The sequence below is a fragment of the Anopheles darlingi genome, chromosome 2 (assembly GCF_943734745.1).
Source record: "Anopheles darlingi chromosome 2, idAnoDarlMG_H_01, whole genome shotgun sequence".
Lineage (NCBI taxonomy): Eukaryota > Metazoa > Arthropoda > Insecta > Diptera > Culicidae > Anopheles > Anopheles darlingi.
Window position 1 is genome coordinate 79321057 of NC_064874.1, and position 14446 is coordinate 79335502.

Below are 14446 nucleotides of genomic sequence, written 5' to 3' on the forward strand. Positions count from 1 at the left end.
GGCGACACCCTGAAACCGACCATCCACTTCGCCTACATTATCGATCGCTTGTACCGCGAACTGAAACATCACGGCGACTATGTTGGTATCTACTTCTTCCGCGATCCCGTCCTGCTGGTCCTTTCGCCCGACTTTGCGCGTAACATTTTGGTGAAGGATTTCAACTACTTTGTCGATCGCGGTGTGTACAGCAATGAGGCGGTGGATCCGCTCTCGGCCAACCTCTTCTTCATGGAAGGCAACCGATGGCGCCAGCTACGGGCGAAGCTTACACCGACCTTTACCTCCGGCAAGCTGAAAGCGATGTTTCACACGATCGTCGACGTAGGAATGCGACTCGATCGTTATCTGGCGGATCGGTGCACGGGACAAGCAGCACTGCGAGTGGATATGAAAGAGTTGCTGGCACGCTTTATGACCGACGTCATCGGTTCGTGTGCGTTCGGTATCGAGTGTAACAGTTTGGACAATCCCGACTCCCGCTTCCGTCTGATGGGCAAACGGATGATCAATCTGCCCAAACTGAAGGCGCTCAAAGTGTTTTTCGCCATGATGTTTCGCCGACAGGCCCGAGCGCTCGGCATCCGGTTCAACGATAAGGATGTGTCGGACTTTTTCTTCTCCGTTGTGCGCGATACAATCCGGTATCGAGTGGACAACGGAATCCGGCGAAACGATTTCATGCAGCTGCTGATCGATATGATGAGGAAAGATCAATCTGAAACGGGCGTTAGCGACGATGGACTTACCTTCGAAGAAATTGCGGCACAAGCGTTTGTGTTTTTCTTCGCCGGTTTCGAAACATCGGCCACCACGATGACGTGTGCACTGCACCTGCTCGCAAACCATCCAGCGGAGCAGGAAAAAGGACGCCAGTGTGTACGAGAAGTGCTGGCCAAACACGACGGTCAGCTTACATACGAAGCCATCATGGAGATGGAGTACATCGAGTGCATCATCAATGGTATGCCTGCACCGGAGCCAACAATGAACGATCTATTAAATGATTTATTCTTTCAGAAACTTTACGCCTGTACCCACCGGTTGCAACACTTCACCGCATCACTACACAACCGTACCGGTTGCCTAATGGCAAAGTGCTTCCCACCGGAGTGGGAGTGATCATTCCAAACCTAGCATTCCAACACGATTCCACGAACTTTCCGGAACCGTTCCAATTCCTTCCGACGCGATTCGCTGAGAAAGGTGAATCAAAACCAAATTTTAGTTTCCTACCGTTTGGAGAAGGGCCTCGTATCTGCATTGGAATGCGATTCGGATTGCTACAAACTCGGCTAGGATTGGCGATGCTGTTGCGACACTATCAGTTCCGCGTTCCTGAAGGTGCAAAAAACCATCCACTGAAGATTGATCCGATCAATCTTATCCACGGACCGGCAGGAGAAGTCTGGCTAGATGTCGAACGCATTACCGAAGCATAACAGAAGGCAGACAGCAAATAGGACAAACATGTTCTCCAAGATCAGAGAATGTATAGAACAGACCACATGTACCTCAAACGTTTCTAAAATGTTTTCTTACGATTTTATAAAATTTAAATTTTTAATACAAAGTATTGACCATAAACAAGGCCCGATTATTTGACGATTCGGCTCATCTTAAGGTACAGGCCCTTGTTCGATTTCAGGACAGTGTACGTTGCCGATTGTCGTGATTCGGCTGCTTTATCGCACGGATGAAACCGGTAGCTGCACAGTAGCTTGGCCAAGACGATGCGCATCTGTAGCTTAGCCAGCCGATAGGCAATGCACATCTTTGGTCCCTCACCGAAGGGCATATACGTGAAGGGGATGCGAGCTCGGCAGGCCTCGGGCGTGAACCGATCGGGATCGTAACGCTCCGGTTTCGGATAGTATTCGGGATCATAGTGAATGGCGTACACAGGAATAATAATATTCTGTCCTTTCCGCAGTACGATGGACGAACCGGGCACCTGGTAGTCTTCCGTTACGACACGAATCGTGTTAATGCCTGGAGGTCGCATTCGACACGTTTCTAAATGCGGTACGAAAGGGAATGTTAATTTTGCAGATAGTATTGTGCGTTTTACAATCGAACAGTCTTACCAGCTAAACACTGATCAATATACTGCATGTCTTGTAGTGCTTCGTAGTTCAAGTCACCGTGCTTAGCGAATGCTTCAAGCGCACAATCTCGTGCACGCTCTTGTAGCTCAGGATTACGTGCCAGTTGATCGAGACAATAGCATACCATCAGGGATGTGGATTCATGGCCGGCAGCAAAGAACAACAGCACTTCTGCAGCGATCTCATCCTCCGTGAGTAATGGTTTGCCATTTTCTTTGGGCAACTGTAAGAACCGTTGCAAGAGATCCTTTCTCTGCTCGTTGGAGTTCGCACGAGCTGCTATAACATCGCGTGCCATCCGTTGAAACAGTACGGTAATGTCGTGCGAGAATATCTTTACCCGGAGCGCCTGTGCAATCGTTCGAAATGAAGTCATCAAAAACAGTTTCCAAACGGGAGGAATGAGAAACGTTTTGCCGTTAACACGATCGTATAAACCACCGTCGGTCTGCGAAAGGCTTTTACCGTCGATACCGAGCAAAAAAGATGCAATAACGTCGGTCGTCAGCCGTCCGAGTTCTTCCTGGCATTCGATGATGCACTCTACGCGGGGGGACAGTTTCTTATGCAAACCCTCGATTAATTGATCCACCAACTGCACCATCGCTGGATAGAAGGCCTTCAATCTACCGGATGAGAAGGCTGGGATGGCTGCACGGCGTAACAATGTCCAACGGTGAGCTTCCGCGTTGAGCATGTGTCCACTGAGGGGTTCGTGTTTTGCGTTGCTATATCCTCCCCGATCGGCGAAGTGACGGTAGTGTCGCACCAACACGTTTTGGATCATTTCTGGATCACTCACGAATGCAACGGGCACGACGAACTGAAAGATCCCGCCGAATGGCGCTCTTCCCTTTAGCTTCCGGTAAAGATCGAGCATCAGATGGGACGAGTGTTGAATGTTGCCGAAAGGGAATTTCACCGCTACCGAGGGTACACCCTGATCGAGCCAGAAGTGTGCACGCTTTCGAAGGAAGTAGACACATAGTATCACGGTTAAGGTCACTAGCACTGACAGTGATAAGGAGATGGTTAGCAGCATGATGCAGCTTGTGCGAATGTATGCCAAAGACTAGACGGGCATGGTGGGTTGCACTCGTTGTTATACGTCGCCTCGTCGCCTCACAAATAGTTCGATTGCAAAAACTACTTACCATCCAATGCCACCATTCGGTCATGATCAATAAACCGGTTGAAGGTCGCGACTAACTGCATCTAATGCGAGTACCGCTTTGTCATCGAGGTGCAACAACTAACAGTACAGTGAATGAACGGTAGTAACCTCCCATGTGCGATGAAGAGCTTCTACATTTGCATGTTGATAACAGATTGAGATTTTCCATTCGAGCCTCGATCGGTTTGTGTTTCTTAGAGCTACGTTTTTGATAAAAACCATTACTTCTACCACTGTACCATCACCATCCTACAACAATCCATCACAGTTTATATCCCTGCTGGTATTGATTAGTTTCTGCTATTGCCAGTAGTTTCGACTGACCTGTTATGCCTTCAGTTTCTCGACCTTCAACCATAATCCACCTTCCGGTGTGAGTACTGCATGGCGCGACGAAATCACGAGCGGGACGCTTGTCTTCGAGCATCGCGAAAAGGCAAAGTTCATCAGCAGCACCGAGAGACCGATGCGTGCCTCCAGCATCCCGAAGCGCTGCGCAATGCAGATACGTGGCCCTTCGCCAAACGGTAGAAACGTGAACGGCGTCCGTTCGGTCGCGAACCGATCGGGATCGTAGCGCTCCGGATCGGGATAATGTTCCGGATCATGATGGATCGCGTACACGGGAATCATGACGTTCATGCCTTTCGGGAAGATGACATCGGTTCCGGGCACACGGTAATCTTGGTTGACCTGCCGTATCAGATTCGCACCCGGTGGGTACTTGCGGAGTGATTCTAAAAGAGAAGCAGACAATGATATAATGATCCGAAAGAATGAACTCACGTCAGTTCATTAGATGGCTCACCATTGATGCACTGATCGATGTAGGGCATATCCATGAGCGCCTCGTACGTGAGGCCACCGTGCTTCTGTACCGCTTCGAGCACACACTGCCGGGCACGTTGCTGTATCTCATGATTCAACGACAGCTCATGCAAGCAGTACGACATCGTGGTCGAAGATGTTTCGAATCCACCGAGGAAAAAGACGAACGCCTGCGCTACCACTTCATTCAAGCTCAGCTTACCAACCACCTCATCACCGGAGTCATCCAGCAGCTGGCCACTGTTCTTCAGCTGCATCAGCAGATTCATAAAGTCGTTCCGCTGCACGTTGTGCTTCTCGCGATACTCGATCGTCTCGCGGACGACCTTGAAAAAGAACGCCGATACATCGTCGGCCGTACCCTTGATGTGGATTCGGCGCGAAAACTCCTTAAACGAGGCCATGAAGAAGAACTTCAGGATGCGGCCACGTGGCACCTCGAACACCTTGCGACCCATCCGGAGGAACTCGGCATTCGGATCGTTCAAACTGTTACAGTCGATGCCGAATGCGCACGTTCCGATCACGTCGGTGGTGAACCGTGCCAGCAGTTCCTTCATCTCCACCTCCTCCCCACCGGTGCTGTTGCAGATGCCCTCCAGGCACTCGCGGAACCGATCACCGACGGAAACGATCGTTGGACACATTTGCTTTATCTTCCCGGACGAAAAGGTCGGTACGAGCTTCTTGCGCAGATTGGTCCACTTGGTGCCCTCGATGTTGAACAGATGGCCCGAGATCGGATCATCCTTCTCGTTGTAGTACACGCCCCGATCGTGGAAGTAGGCAAAGTCCCGCACCAGCACACTCTTCACAAAGTCCAAATCGAGCGCGAGCGCCACGGGATTGGTGAAGAAAAAGATTCCCCCGAATGACCTTCCGGACGGTTTCAGCTCGTTGTAGAACTTCGTCATCAACTGCGACGAATGCATCCGACGGCCGATGCCCTGTATGTTGCCGAACGGGAATCGCGGTTTCACGAACGGCACACCACGATCCGCCCAGAACGAGTACTTCCGGTGCACGTACCAGACGGCCACCGTGATAACGGCCAGCAGCAGATAGATGAACATTTTCTGAGCGACACTAACCGAGACACACCACACCACAGAACCCTATTAAGTGATCAACAGCGAGCGACTGACGCGATTGGGACGACCGGTTGGTTGTTAATCTCGTCTGTTCCACAACACATGGAGCCGGTGGTGGAGCCGCGAGCAAACAAAGCGCGACACAGAGAGATACGCAATAAAGGGTGGTGGCATCAGCTGGCCTGGTGTGCGTAGTGGTTTGTGCCGTCGAGCGGAAAGTGGAACGCAACAAACAACGTCGACAACAACGTCACGCGGGGCGTCGAAACCAACACCGACATGATGGGGGAGATTTAAAACGCATGCGCTTGGTCAAGGACGAACAGTGGTTACGGGATGGTAAACCACGTGGACAAGATTATGATTAACGGTTTTCTTTTAAATATTCAAATCGAAAACTGTTCGCAATTCGTTTTCAGTTTTTATTTTATGTTGATTTTCATTTAAGGAAACCTTTTGAAAAATGTTGCATCTCGATACATAAACGCTTAAGTAGAAAAAACAGAATATTTTAGTAAATCAACTGAAATTTCGTTTAAAAATTTGAGAATAGATTTGAGCATTTCATAACGATCCCTGAAATAAGTTCTACTAATCGAAAGTCAGTTCTTGCCTACCATCTCATTCGTATCGCTCCAATCGCAACCAAACGCCTTTCTCGGGCATCAAGACGAATGCCGTCGTGGAGAAGGAAAGCGGTACCTCCGTTTTGTCGCACACCATTACCCGGAAGTGTCGCAACAGCAAGGCCAGTCCGATGCGTGCCTGCATCATACCGAAGCGCAGTCCAATGCAGATCCGTGGGCCCTCACCGAACGGCAGGAACGCACACGAATCCCGTTTTGCCATCTGTTCCGGGGTGAACCGTTCCGGCCGGTAGCTGGCCGGCTCGGGATAGAGAGCGGGATCGTGATGGATGGCGTACGCCGGTATCATGATCTTCATCCCAACGGGCAGCACAATGCCGGTGTCCGGCATTCGGTACGGTTTCGATACGATGCGCTCCAAAATGGCCACCGGTGGATACTTACGCAGTGTTTCTGTGAGAACGAAGAAGAGGGAACTTTCAATTCCAAGTCCATACCATCCAAGTGGCTATGGCCAGCCATCTACGGCCACATAAGGACGCTTACCATAGATGCACTGATCCAAGTAGAGCATGTTCTTGAACGAATCGTACGTCAGTTCACCGTCGTGACGGTCGAGCTCGGTCAGTACGCAGTCGCGTGCCCGCTGCTGAACCTCCTCATTCAGTGCGAGCTCGTACAGCGTATAGGTCATCGCCCCAGATGACGTCTCGAAGCCGGCAGTGAAGAAAATGAACGCTTGCGCTGCAATCTCCTCGAACGTTAGCCGGCCCACTATCTCACTGGCACCGTCGAGCATGCCGGTGTTTTTCAGTCTTATCAGCAGCTCCAGAAAGTCCTGCCGGCTCTCGCCACTCCGCTCCCGGTGTGCGATCGTCTCGCGGATGATCCCGCTAAAGAACTCGGCCACATCGTCGTGGATCTGCTTCATGCCGAGCGCGTTCGCGAGCCCGCGGAACGTTTTCATGATGAACACCTTCAGTGGATGGTTGCGCGGTGTGTCGAAGTGCTTCCGCCCGATACGCCGGAACTCGTTCTCCGGCTCCCGGAAACTGTTGCAATCGAGCCCGAACGCGTACGAACCGATCACGTCCGTGGTGAAGCGGGCCATCAGATCACGAATTTCCAACACTGCACCATCACTGCGCACACCTTCCGACAGATGATCACAGAACTGCTGAGCGATCGCGAGTACCATCGGGAAGGCGGCCTTCATGCGACCACTTGTGAAGGTGGGCGTTATCTTCGCTCGCAAGTCTCGCCACTTGGCACCCTCGAGGGAAAACAGGTGCGCCGACAGTGGGTCATCTTTCTCGTTAAAGTACACACCCCGATCGGGGAAATAGTGAAAATCCTCGATGAGAATCCGTTTCGCGAGCCGCAAATTCGTCACCATCAGGACCGGATTGAGGAAGATGTACAAACCGACGAAACCGGGGCTACCGGGCAGATCCTTGTACCGCTCGTAGAACCGTTGACTCAGGTGGGCCGGATGGAGCGTTTTGCCCAACTCCTTAAAGTTCCCGTACGGTAGCTCCGGTTCGGCGTACGGCACATTGTGCCGCTTCCAGAAGGTGTAGCGCCTCCAAACGAACAGATAGCCCGCGATGAGACCGAGCGTCCCGGCGAGCAGCCACAGATAACCGGTCAGGGCAAGCGCGTACTCCATCGCTGACTGAACGCTGATCGAGACCGCGAGTCGACTGCCGTGGTGGTCGCGTAACGGTGTGCCCCACCCCATCCATAACAGGAGCCACGAACATTCCCGTTACGGTAGACGACGAGTACCGTAGACGGCGCGACAACGAGCTGTGCGCAACGACAATAACACCAAGACACCGAGATGTAACGGATTGATTACGTTCGCGTGCGGTGGCCAAGGAATGTGTTTCGTTAGCGAATTGTCGTGTGATTGCTCGGGTTCCAATAATGCCTCCCACTTGTGGACCCGCAACGAGTGATGATGAACTGTCCGGTTAGCATATTAAGAGACACTTTAAAGGCGAGAGCTGCTCTATGCAAATGATGAGTAATTTGCATTCAGCTGTCACAACCTGTTGCATTCGAGTACAAAAGTGGTTTATTGAGAGAATACAATCGCTGTTAGTCCTAGTGGGACGCAGAGAGAGAGAGAGAGAGACCTAAAGCTGCTCCACCCGTAACCAGACACCGTTCGCCGGTCCGAGAATGAAGTTGGTCCGGGAGTACTGGACCGGTATTTGCGTTTCCTCGCAAATGGTAAAGCGGAAGCGGCTCAGCAGACTCGCCAATCCCACCTTCGCTTGCAGCGATCCGAAACGCATGCCAATGCAGATCCGTGGACCCTCACCGAAGGGCAGATAGGTGTGTGAGGGTCGTTTGGCTACCTCTTCCGGTGTGAATCGCTCCGGTCGGTAGGCGTCCGGTTCGGGGAAGTAACGTTCATCGCGATGCATCGCGTAGATCGGTATGATGATCTTCTGGCCCCGGCGTAATACTAGACCACTGTCCGGCATTCGATAATCCTTATCAGCGTTCCGCTCCAGAAGTGCCACTGGCGGATGCTTACGGAGTGTTTCTGGAATATACCGTTGGAAGAAGGAGAGAGAGAGAGAGAAGAAACGTTGACAAGAGATAGCGTGACGCTGACAGTTCTGGCGGTCGGTCTCGTCCGGCTCGGTTACCATTGATGCACTGCTCGAGATACGGCATATCGGAGACGGCTTCGTACGTCAGCTCGCCACCGTACTTCTCGAGTGTCCGCTGGACACACTCACGGGCCTTCCCTTGGGCCTGCTGGTTCAGGGCGAGCTCGTACAGTGTGTATGTCATGGCCGTCGATGAGGTATCGTAACCGGCAGTAAAGAAGATGAACGCTTGAGCGGCAACCTCCTCCGGCGTTAGACGACCGATCTCCTCACCGTCCGACTCTAGCCGGCCCGTGTTCTTCAGCTTCAACAGCAGATCCATGAAGTCGTTGCGCACGAACTGTTCGCGCTCGCGAAACTCGACCGTGTCCTTGACCACCTTGGAAAAGAAGCTCGACACATCATCGTTCAGCTGCTTCATGCCGAGGGCGTTCGCGTACGCCCGGAACGCTTTCATCAGATAGACGACCAGTGGCGAGTGGGGAAGCTTATCGAACGCGATCTTACCGTACCGCCGGAACTCGTTGTCCGGCTCGCGGAAGCTGTTACACTCGATACCGAACGCACACGCACCGATCACGTCGATCGTGTAGCGCGCAAGCAGATCGTGCATCTCGACTACATTCGACGAGGTGCGGATCGTATCGCGCAGATGATCCGTCAACCGGTGGCTCACTTCCAGCACGAGCGGTAGCGTCATTCGGATGCGGCCCGAGGTGAAGGTGGGTGAGAGCTTCGCGCGCAACGTTCGCCACTTTTGACCCTCGATGGCGAACATGTGCGCCGACAGGGGATCATCGCGTTCGTTAAAGTACACGCCACGGTTCGGAAAGTACTGGAAGTCCTTCACGAGCAGCGTCTTGATGAGTGCCGGATCGAAGATGTACAGCACTGGCGATATCAACATGAACACCCCACCGTACGGGACACCGAGACGCTTGAAGTGATCGTAGTGACGCTGCGTGATCGGTGCGATGTGTTCCACTTTGCCGAGCGTTTTGAAGTTACCGTACGGGAACTGGGGCTCAATGTAGGCGACCGAACGATCGCGCCAGAAGCGTGAGCGTCTTCGAACCCAACCGTAACACAGCACCACCAAGGAGGCGAAGAGCAAAGCAATAGTCAACCACATGTTGTCCAGCGGTGGTCTACAGCAAGACTGGCATGTTGGGGATTCGTGATGAAGCGAGCAAGTCGCAATACACGCAAACTAGCTTCACCGTACCGAGCATGATAACGCCAATTGTGTCCGTGAGACGGGCGAGTAGGGTGAGCCATTGCGCCTTGATTGAGGTCGGTGAAACCGTGGGTGCCGGTAACCGGTTCTGTTAGCAGCAAGCGTAATACTGTGTGTCTGAAAGGTCGCAACGTGTGGCCAAAATATGATTTGTTGCATGATGAGCCAGAGGTAGTACCGAGGGAATCGTCTGGAATAAATAGCACCGGAGGTGCCTGAGATCTGGAGCGATGATACTACGCTGTACTTTGCGCGAGATAACACAATCAACAGTAACCTGCCTTTATTTATTGCCGGTGATGCTGCATATTCTAGGCCGTGTGATATGGAACTTTACCTCTTACCTGGCAATGTCCTGGCTAGATCTTCTCCACCTTCAGGTATAGACCACCTTCGATGGAATAGACGGTACTTGCCTTGGAGATGGGCAAAGGAGTGGCCATCTTGGGTGATACTGTAAATCGGAAATTTCTCAACAAAACGGCCAGTCCAATGCGGGCCTGCATCAACCCGAACCGCAGTCCTATGCAATTACGAGGTCCTTCTCCGAAAGGAAGGAAGGTGTAGGGATTTCGCTGGGACTTTGTTGCCTCGTCGAACCGTTCTGGCTGGTAGCGGTCCGGATTCGGATAGTATTCCGGATCATGATGCAGACCATGCACTGGTATCAGGACCGTTTGGCCTTTCGGGATAATGTGTTTCGTACCGGGCACGGGATAGTCTTTTGTGGCGATCCTAATGATTGTTGCTGCGGGAGAGTACTTCCGCAGAGATTCTGTAAAGAGACGAGAACGAAAAGGATTATCATCAGTAAGCTACATGGAAAAGAGAACATTCCTCTTCCGACCGTCTGTACGCACCATTAATGCACATTTCAATGTACTTCATGTCCTGCAGTGCCTCGTAGGTAAGCTTGCCTTCGTGACGGGCTAGCACCTCAGTTACATTAGCTCGAGCCTTACTCTGAAGCTCCTCAGATCCAGCCAGCTCGTACAGGCAGAACGCCATCGCCGTCGAGGAGGTTTCAAATCCGGCCAAGAAGAACACGAACGCCTGAGCGGCTGCTTCCTCGATTGACAGTCCCTCGCGATCCTGCTCCTTCATCAGCTCCATCAGAAGGTCCATGAAGTCATTACGTTGTACATTGTGCTTGAGACGATACTGTACAGTGTCCCGCACCGCGCCCAGGAAGAACTTGGACACATCCGGTGCCGTAGAGGTGACACCGAGCTTCCGAGCCAGATTCGGATACTGTGACGAGAGGAAGCGCTTCATGATTTTTATCCGTGACCCTTCGAACGCCTTCCTGCCCATGCGTCGAAACTCGGCTTCAGCATCCTTCAGACTGTTACACTCCAGCCCGAAGGCACAGTTTCCGATGACGTCGGTGGTGAAGCGTGCCAGTAGCTCCTTCAGCTCCAGCTCATCCTGCACTCTGATCTCGTTGGCGAGACACTTGTTGAACTCTTCGGCCACCGTCAGTATGGTGGGGTACATCATCTTCATCTTACCGGACGTAAAGGTTGGCGTTAGCTTCGACCTGAGGTTGCGCCACTTGTTACCCTCCATGGCGAACAAGTGCCCCGACAGTGGATCATCTTTCTCGTTATGATACACGGCACGATCGTGAAAGTACTGAAAGTCCTTTACCAGCACCGCTTTGATGAGCTCGAGATCAATGACCAGCGTGACGGGATTGGTGAAGAAGTACATGCCCACGAATCCGGTTCCGGTAGCCTTAGGTTTCAGTTGCTGGTAGACCTTGCGCGTGATGTCAGACATATGAACGGTGCTGCCCATTCCACTCAGGTTGCCGTGAGGAAACGTTGGTTCCACGTACGGTACGCCGCGATCCTTCCAGTAGGCGAACCGTTTCCGTATCCACAGCACACCCAAAAGGACCGCCACAAGGAGAAGATGCCAGAACATGGTGCACTAGATTACCGGAGGAGCTGCTCACGACTAATGATTCCCGGTGCGGTTGAACAAGATCTGAAGGTGCCCGAAACGAGGCAGACAAGATTTTGTGGCATCTTATCTACGAGCCAGGCAGCGGGCATTATAAAATGCCTATCTTATACACACTCAGGACACTGGCTATCTTCATGTGCGCACCGTTCTCACGGGATTGTCCTTTTGTGTTTTTTATTTTTTGAAAATGCGTTGATACCAAGTCATTCCTGTTGTTCATTTTGCTCAACTCATAATGATAATGCTAAATGGCATAATTTTGTGTGACAAAATAGAAACCATAGGTTCAGTTAACCTAATTACACTTCGCAATCTTTGTTTTTGGCACAATACTCATGGTGTACACCATAAAATTTGTTAGAGTTTATCGAAACTGTTAGTCATTTGAAATTTAAAGAAAGTTTGAATCATCTTAATTTATAAATCGATCAGCTCTGGTAAATTTTAGTAATTTACTGAATTTCCGATGTAAAGATTTCTCTATTTAGAACAAACATATATTAAATTATATCCTTTATCAATTATTAGTATGGTAATGATTATTAGGTATGTTTATGTATGTTTCAATAAATGAATCCACCTTCTTAATTTATTTTAAAGAAAATATTCTCTTGTCCTAACTCTCTCGGACGGTGCTGCTGTTCAATTAACTTTATCTTCGTACACACGTTTGTATACCGCGGGGTTTCGCGGGAATAGCTTGCTTTGCGGTTCTTAAAAATAGTAATTCTCAAGTTCACACAAACATTCGCATAAGCATCGTGATGTTTGTGATGTACGTGACTGTTGTCCAGCATCGCGGGACCGTAACCCCCCTCAGATTAGTTAACCTGGAGCAATCGAACAGCTGTGATGTGGTTCTCACTCGAAGCGCTGGTCGCGATTGCGGCCGTAGTGGGTGGCTTCGTGTATTACGTCGTTCGCAAGCAATCATACTGGAAAGATTGTGGAGTGCCCCACCCAAAACCGGCCTTTTTCTTTGGCAGTTTTAAGGACGCCGGTACAAAGGAACATTTTACGACTCAGCTGGAACAATACTATGTCGATTACAAGGGAAAATATCCGTTCATTGGAGCGTACATGTTCCTCTCGCCGACTGTGCTGCTAACCGATCTGGATCTGATCAAAACTGTGCTCGTCAAGGATTTCCAGTACTTCCACGATCGGGGTCTATACTACAACGAAAAGCATGATCCCCTGTCTGCTCATCTCTTCAATCTCGATGGTCAGAAGTGGCGCAATCTGCGCAACAAAATCTCACCAACATTCACATCCGGCAAGATGAAGATGATGTTCCCAACGATCGTAGGGGCCGGCAAGCAGCTTAACGATTTTATGCTGTCCACGGTCGAAAAGCAGGATGAGTTCGAGCTAAAGGATATCTTGGCTCGCTTCACCACGGACGTAATCGGAACGTGCGCGTTCGGGATCGAGTGTAACAGCATGAAAGAGCCGGACGCGAAGTTCCGCGCCATCGGCAAACGGTTGATCGAAGAGCAGCCGTCGAGTTGGAAGAACATGCTGATGCAGGTGGTACCGAAGCTGTGTAAGATTTTCGGTCTACGAATCATCGATACGGAAGTGTCCGATTTTCTGTTGAAAGTGGTGCGCGAAACGATCGACTACCGGGTGCAGAATGGAATCCAGCGGAACGATTTCATGGATTTACTCATTAAAATGCTGCGCAACACCGGGAACCCGGAAGAGTCGCTTACTTTCAACGAAGTAGCGGCACAGGCGTTTGTGTTCTTTTTTGCTGGCTTTGAAACTTCCTCGACGCTGCTCACCTGGACGCTGTACGAGCTGGCCCAGAACCAGGAGATTCAGCAACGGGGACGTCAGTGTGTGAAGGAGGTGCTGGGTCGTCACAACGGAGAGATGACGTACGAGTCCGTCGTGGAGATGAAGTATCTGGATCAAATATTGCAAGGTACTGTTGATCTTACCATACCATGGGTTTGATTGAGTATTTATTGAATCCCCTCTTATTCCGTTTCTTATTTCAGAATCACTGCGCAAATACCCCCCGGCACCGATGCTCTTCCGACTGACGGCCAAGGATTACCGTGTGCCCGATACCGATTCGACTATTCTTGCCGGTACTCCCGTTTTCGTGCCGATCTATGCAATGCAGCGCGATCCCGATCTGTTCCCAGAGCCGCTCAAGTTCGATCCGGAGCGCTTTAGTCCCGAGGAGGAAGCTACGCGACATCCCTTCGCCTTCCTCCCGTTTGGGGAGGGGTCGAGGAATTGCATTGGCCTACGATTCGGCATGATGCAAGCACGGGTTGGATTGGCCTATCTGCTGAAAGGCTTTCAATTTAGCACGTACGAGAAAACCTCCATTCCGATGCGGTTCGTCGAGAATAGCTTCATTTTGGCTCCCAAAGACGGTCTTTGGTTGAAAGTTAACAAATTGTAGAGGGAAAGTCGTGTGGCATATGTTGCATTCACTTCATAAAGTACATTAAATTTCACTGCGTTGCCTTCATCGTCTAGAGTGACGCCGTTAAGGAGCGAAACCAAACATTGATAAAATCGTAATCTTATCAGAGCGCTATTATCGATCGATACACGCTCGAGAATGTTGTGAGCGATATTAGCCCTTGCGGCTAAAGCATAACACCTATACTAACGCACTGCAGTGAAACATTTTGTGTGGTTTGAAATTTAAATACAAACAACCGGCAGATGAATCCATCTTCTTTAATGTCGTGGACTTCATCCGATGGCCGGTACAGTACCATTGCCTCGTAAAATAAACAAACCCGCAATTGCGTCCGCGATGCGCAAGCGACATGATGCCACAACTACACGCATAGA

General features: G+C 50.9%; 6 protein-coding genes across 8 annotated transcripts in view; 2 read left to right on the forward strand and 4 right to left on the reverse strand.

Moving 5' to 3' along the window:
* Window positions 1-1604, forward strand: part of LOC125960070 (probable cytochrome P450 6a20) — a 2002-nt gene extending 398 nt beyond the window's left edge. For all 3 annotated transcript variants that reach the window (XM_049693243.1, XM_049693246.1, XM_049693245.1), the window contains 2 exons: window positions 1-964; window positions 1021-1604. The exon at window positions 1-964 is cut by the window's left edge. In XM_049693243.1, the coding sequence (XP_049549200.1) occupies window positions 1-964; window positions 1021-1442 (1386 nt within the window). In that variant the 3' untranslated portion in view covers window positions 1443-1604. The remainder of the gene's footprint in view (window positions 965-1020) is intronic.
* LOC125960079 (probable cytochrome P450 6a13) lies at window positions 1598-3352 on the reverse strand. The gene is made up of 3 exons (XM_049693256.1): window positions 3263-3352; window positions 2088-3072; window positions 1598-2016 (listed from the first exon to the last, which is right to left on the reverse strand). The coding sequence occupies exons 1-3, from the start codon at window positions 3284-3286 to the stop codon at window positions 1598-1600; spliced, it is 1428 nt and encodes a 475-aa protein (XP_049549213.1). The 5' UTR covers window positions 3287-3352.
* A 26-nt stretch (window positions 3353-3378) lies between these two features.
* LOC125960071 (cytochrome P450 6A1-like) lies at window positions 3379-5296 on the reverse strand. The gene is made up of 2 exons (XM_049693247.1): window positions 4091-5296; window positions 3379-4019 (listed from the first exon to the last, which is right to left on the reverse strand). Exons 1-2 carry the CDS (start codon window positions 5181-5183, stop codon window positions 3610-3612), a joined length of 1503 nt encoding a protein of 500 aa, XP_049549204.1. The 5' UTR covers window positions 5184-5296; the 3' UTR covers window positions 3379-3609.
* Window positions 5297-5623: 327 nt separating this feature from the next.
* On the reverse strand, window positions 5624-7549 carry LOC125960061 (cytochrome P450 6a8-like). Its single transcript, XM_049693229.1, has 2 exons — window positions 6335-7549; window positions 5624-6241 (listed from the first exon to the last, which is right to left on the reverse strand). Exons 1-2 carry the CDS (start codon window positions 7527-7529, stop codon window positions 5823-5825), a joined length of 1614 nt encoding a protein of 537 aa, XP_049549186.1. The 5' UTR covers window positions 7530-7549; the 3' UTR covers window positions 5624-5822.
* A 218-nt stretch (window positions 7550-7767) lies between these two features.
* On the reverse strand, window positions 7768-11595 carry LOC125959550 (cytochrome P450 6a2-like). Its single transcript, XM_049692375.1, has 4 exons — window positions 10513-11595; window positions 10027-10427; window positions 8452-9574; window positions 7768-8345 (listed from the first exon to the last, which is right to left on the reverse strand). Exons 1-4 carry the CDS (start codon window positions 11579-11581, stop codon window positions 7930-7932), a joined length of 3009 nt encoding a protein of 1002 aa, XP_049548332.1. The 5' UTR covers window positions 11582-11595; the 3' UTR covers window positions 7768-7929.
* Window positions 11596-12462: 867 nt separating this feature from the next.
* On the forward strand, window positions 12463-14389 carry LOC125960076 (probable cytochrome P450 6a17). The gene is made up of 2 exons (XM_049693253.1): window positions 12463-13553; window positions 13630-14389. The coding sequence occupies exons 1-2, from the start codon at window positions 12476-12478 to the stop codon at window positions 14043-14045; spliced, it is 1494 nt and encodes a 497-aa protein (XP_049549210.1). The 5' UTR covers window positions 12463-12475; the 3' UTR covers window positions 14046-14389.
* The last annotated feature ends 57 nt before the right edge of the window (window positions 14390-14446 follow it).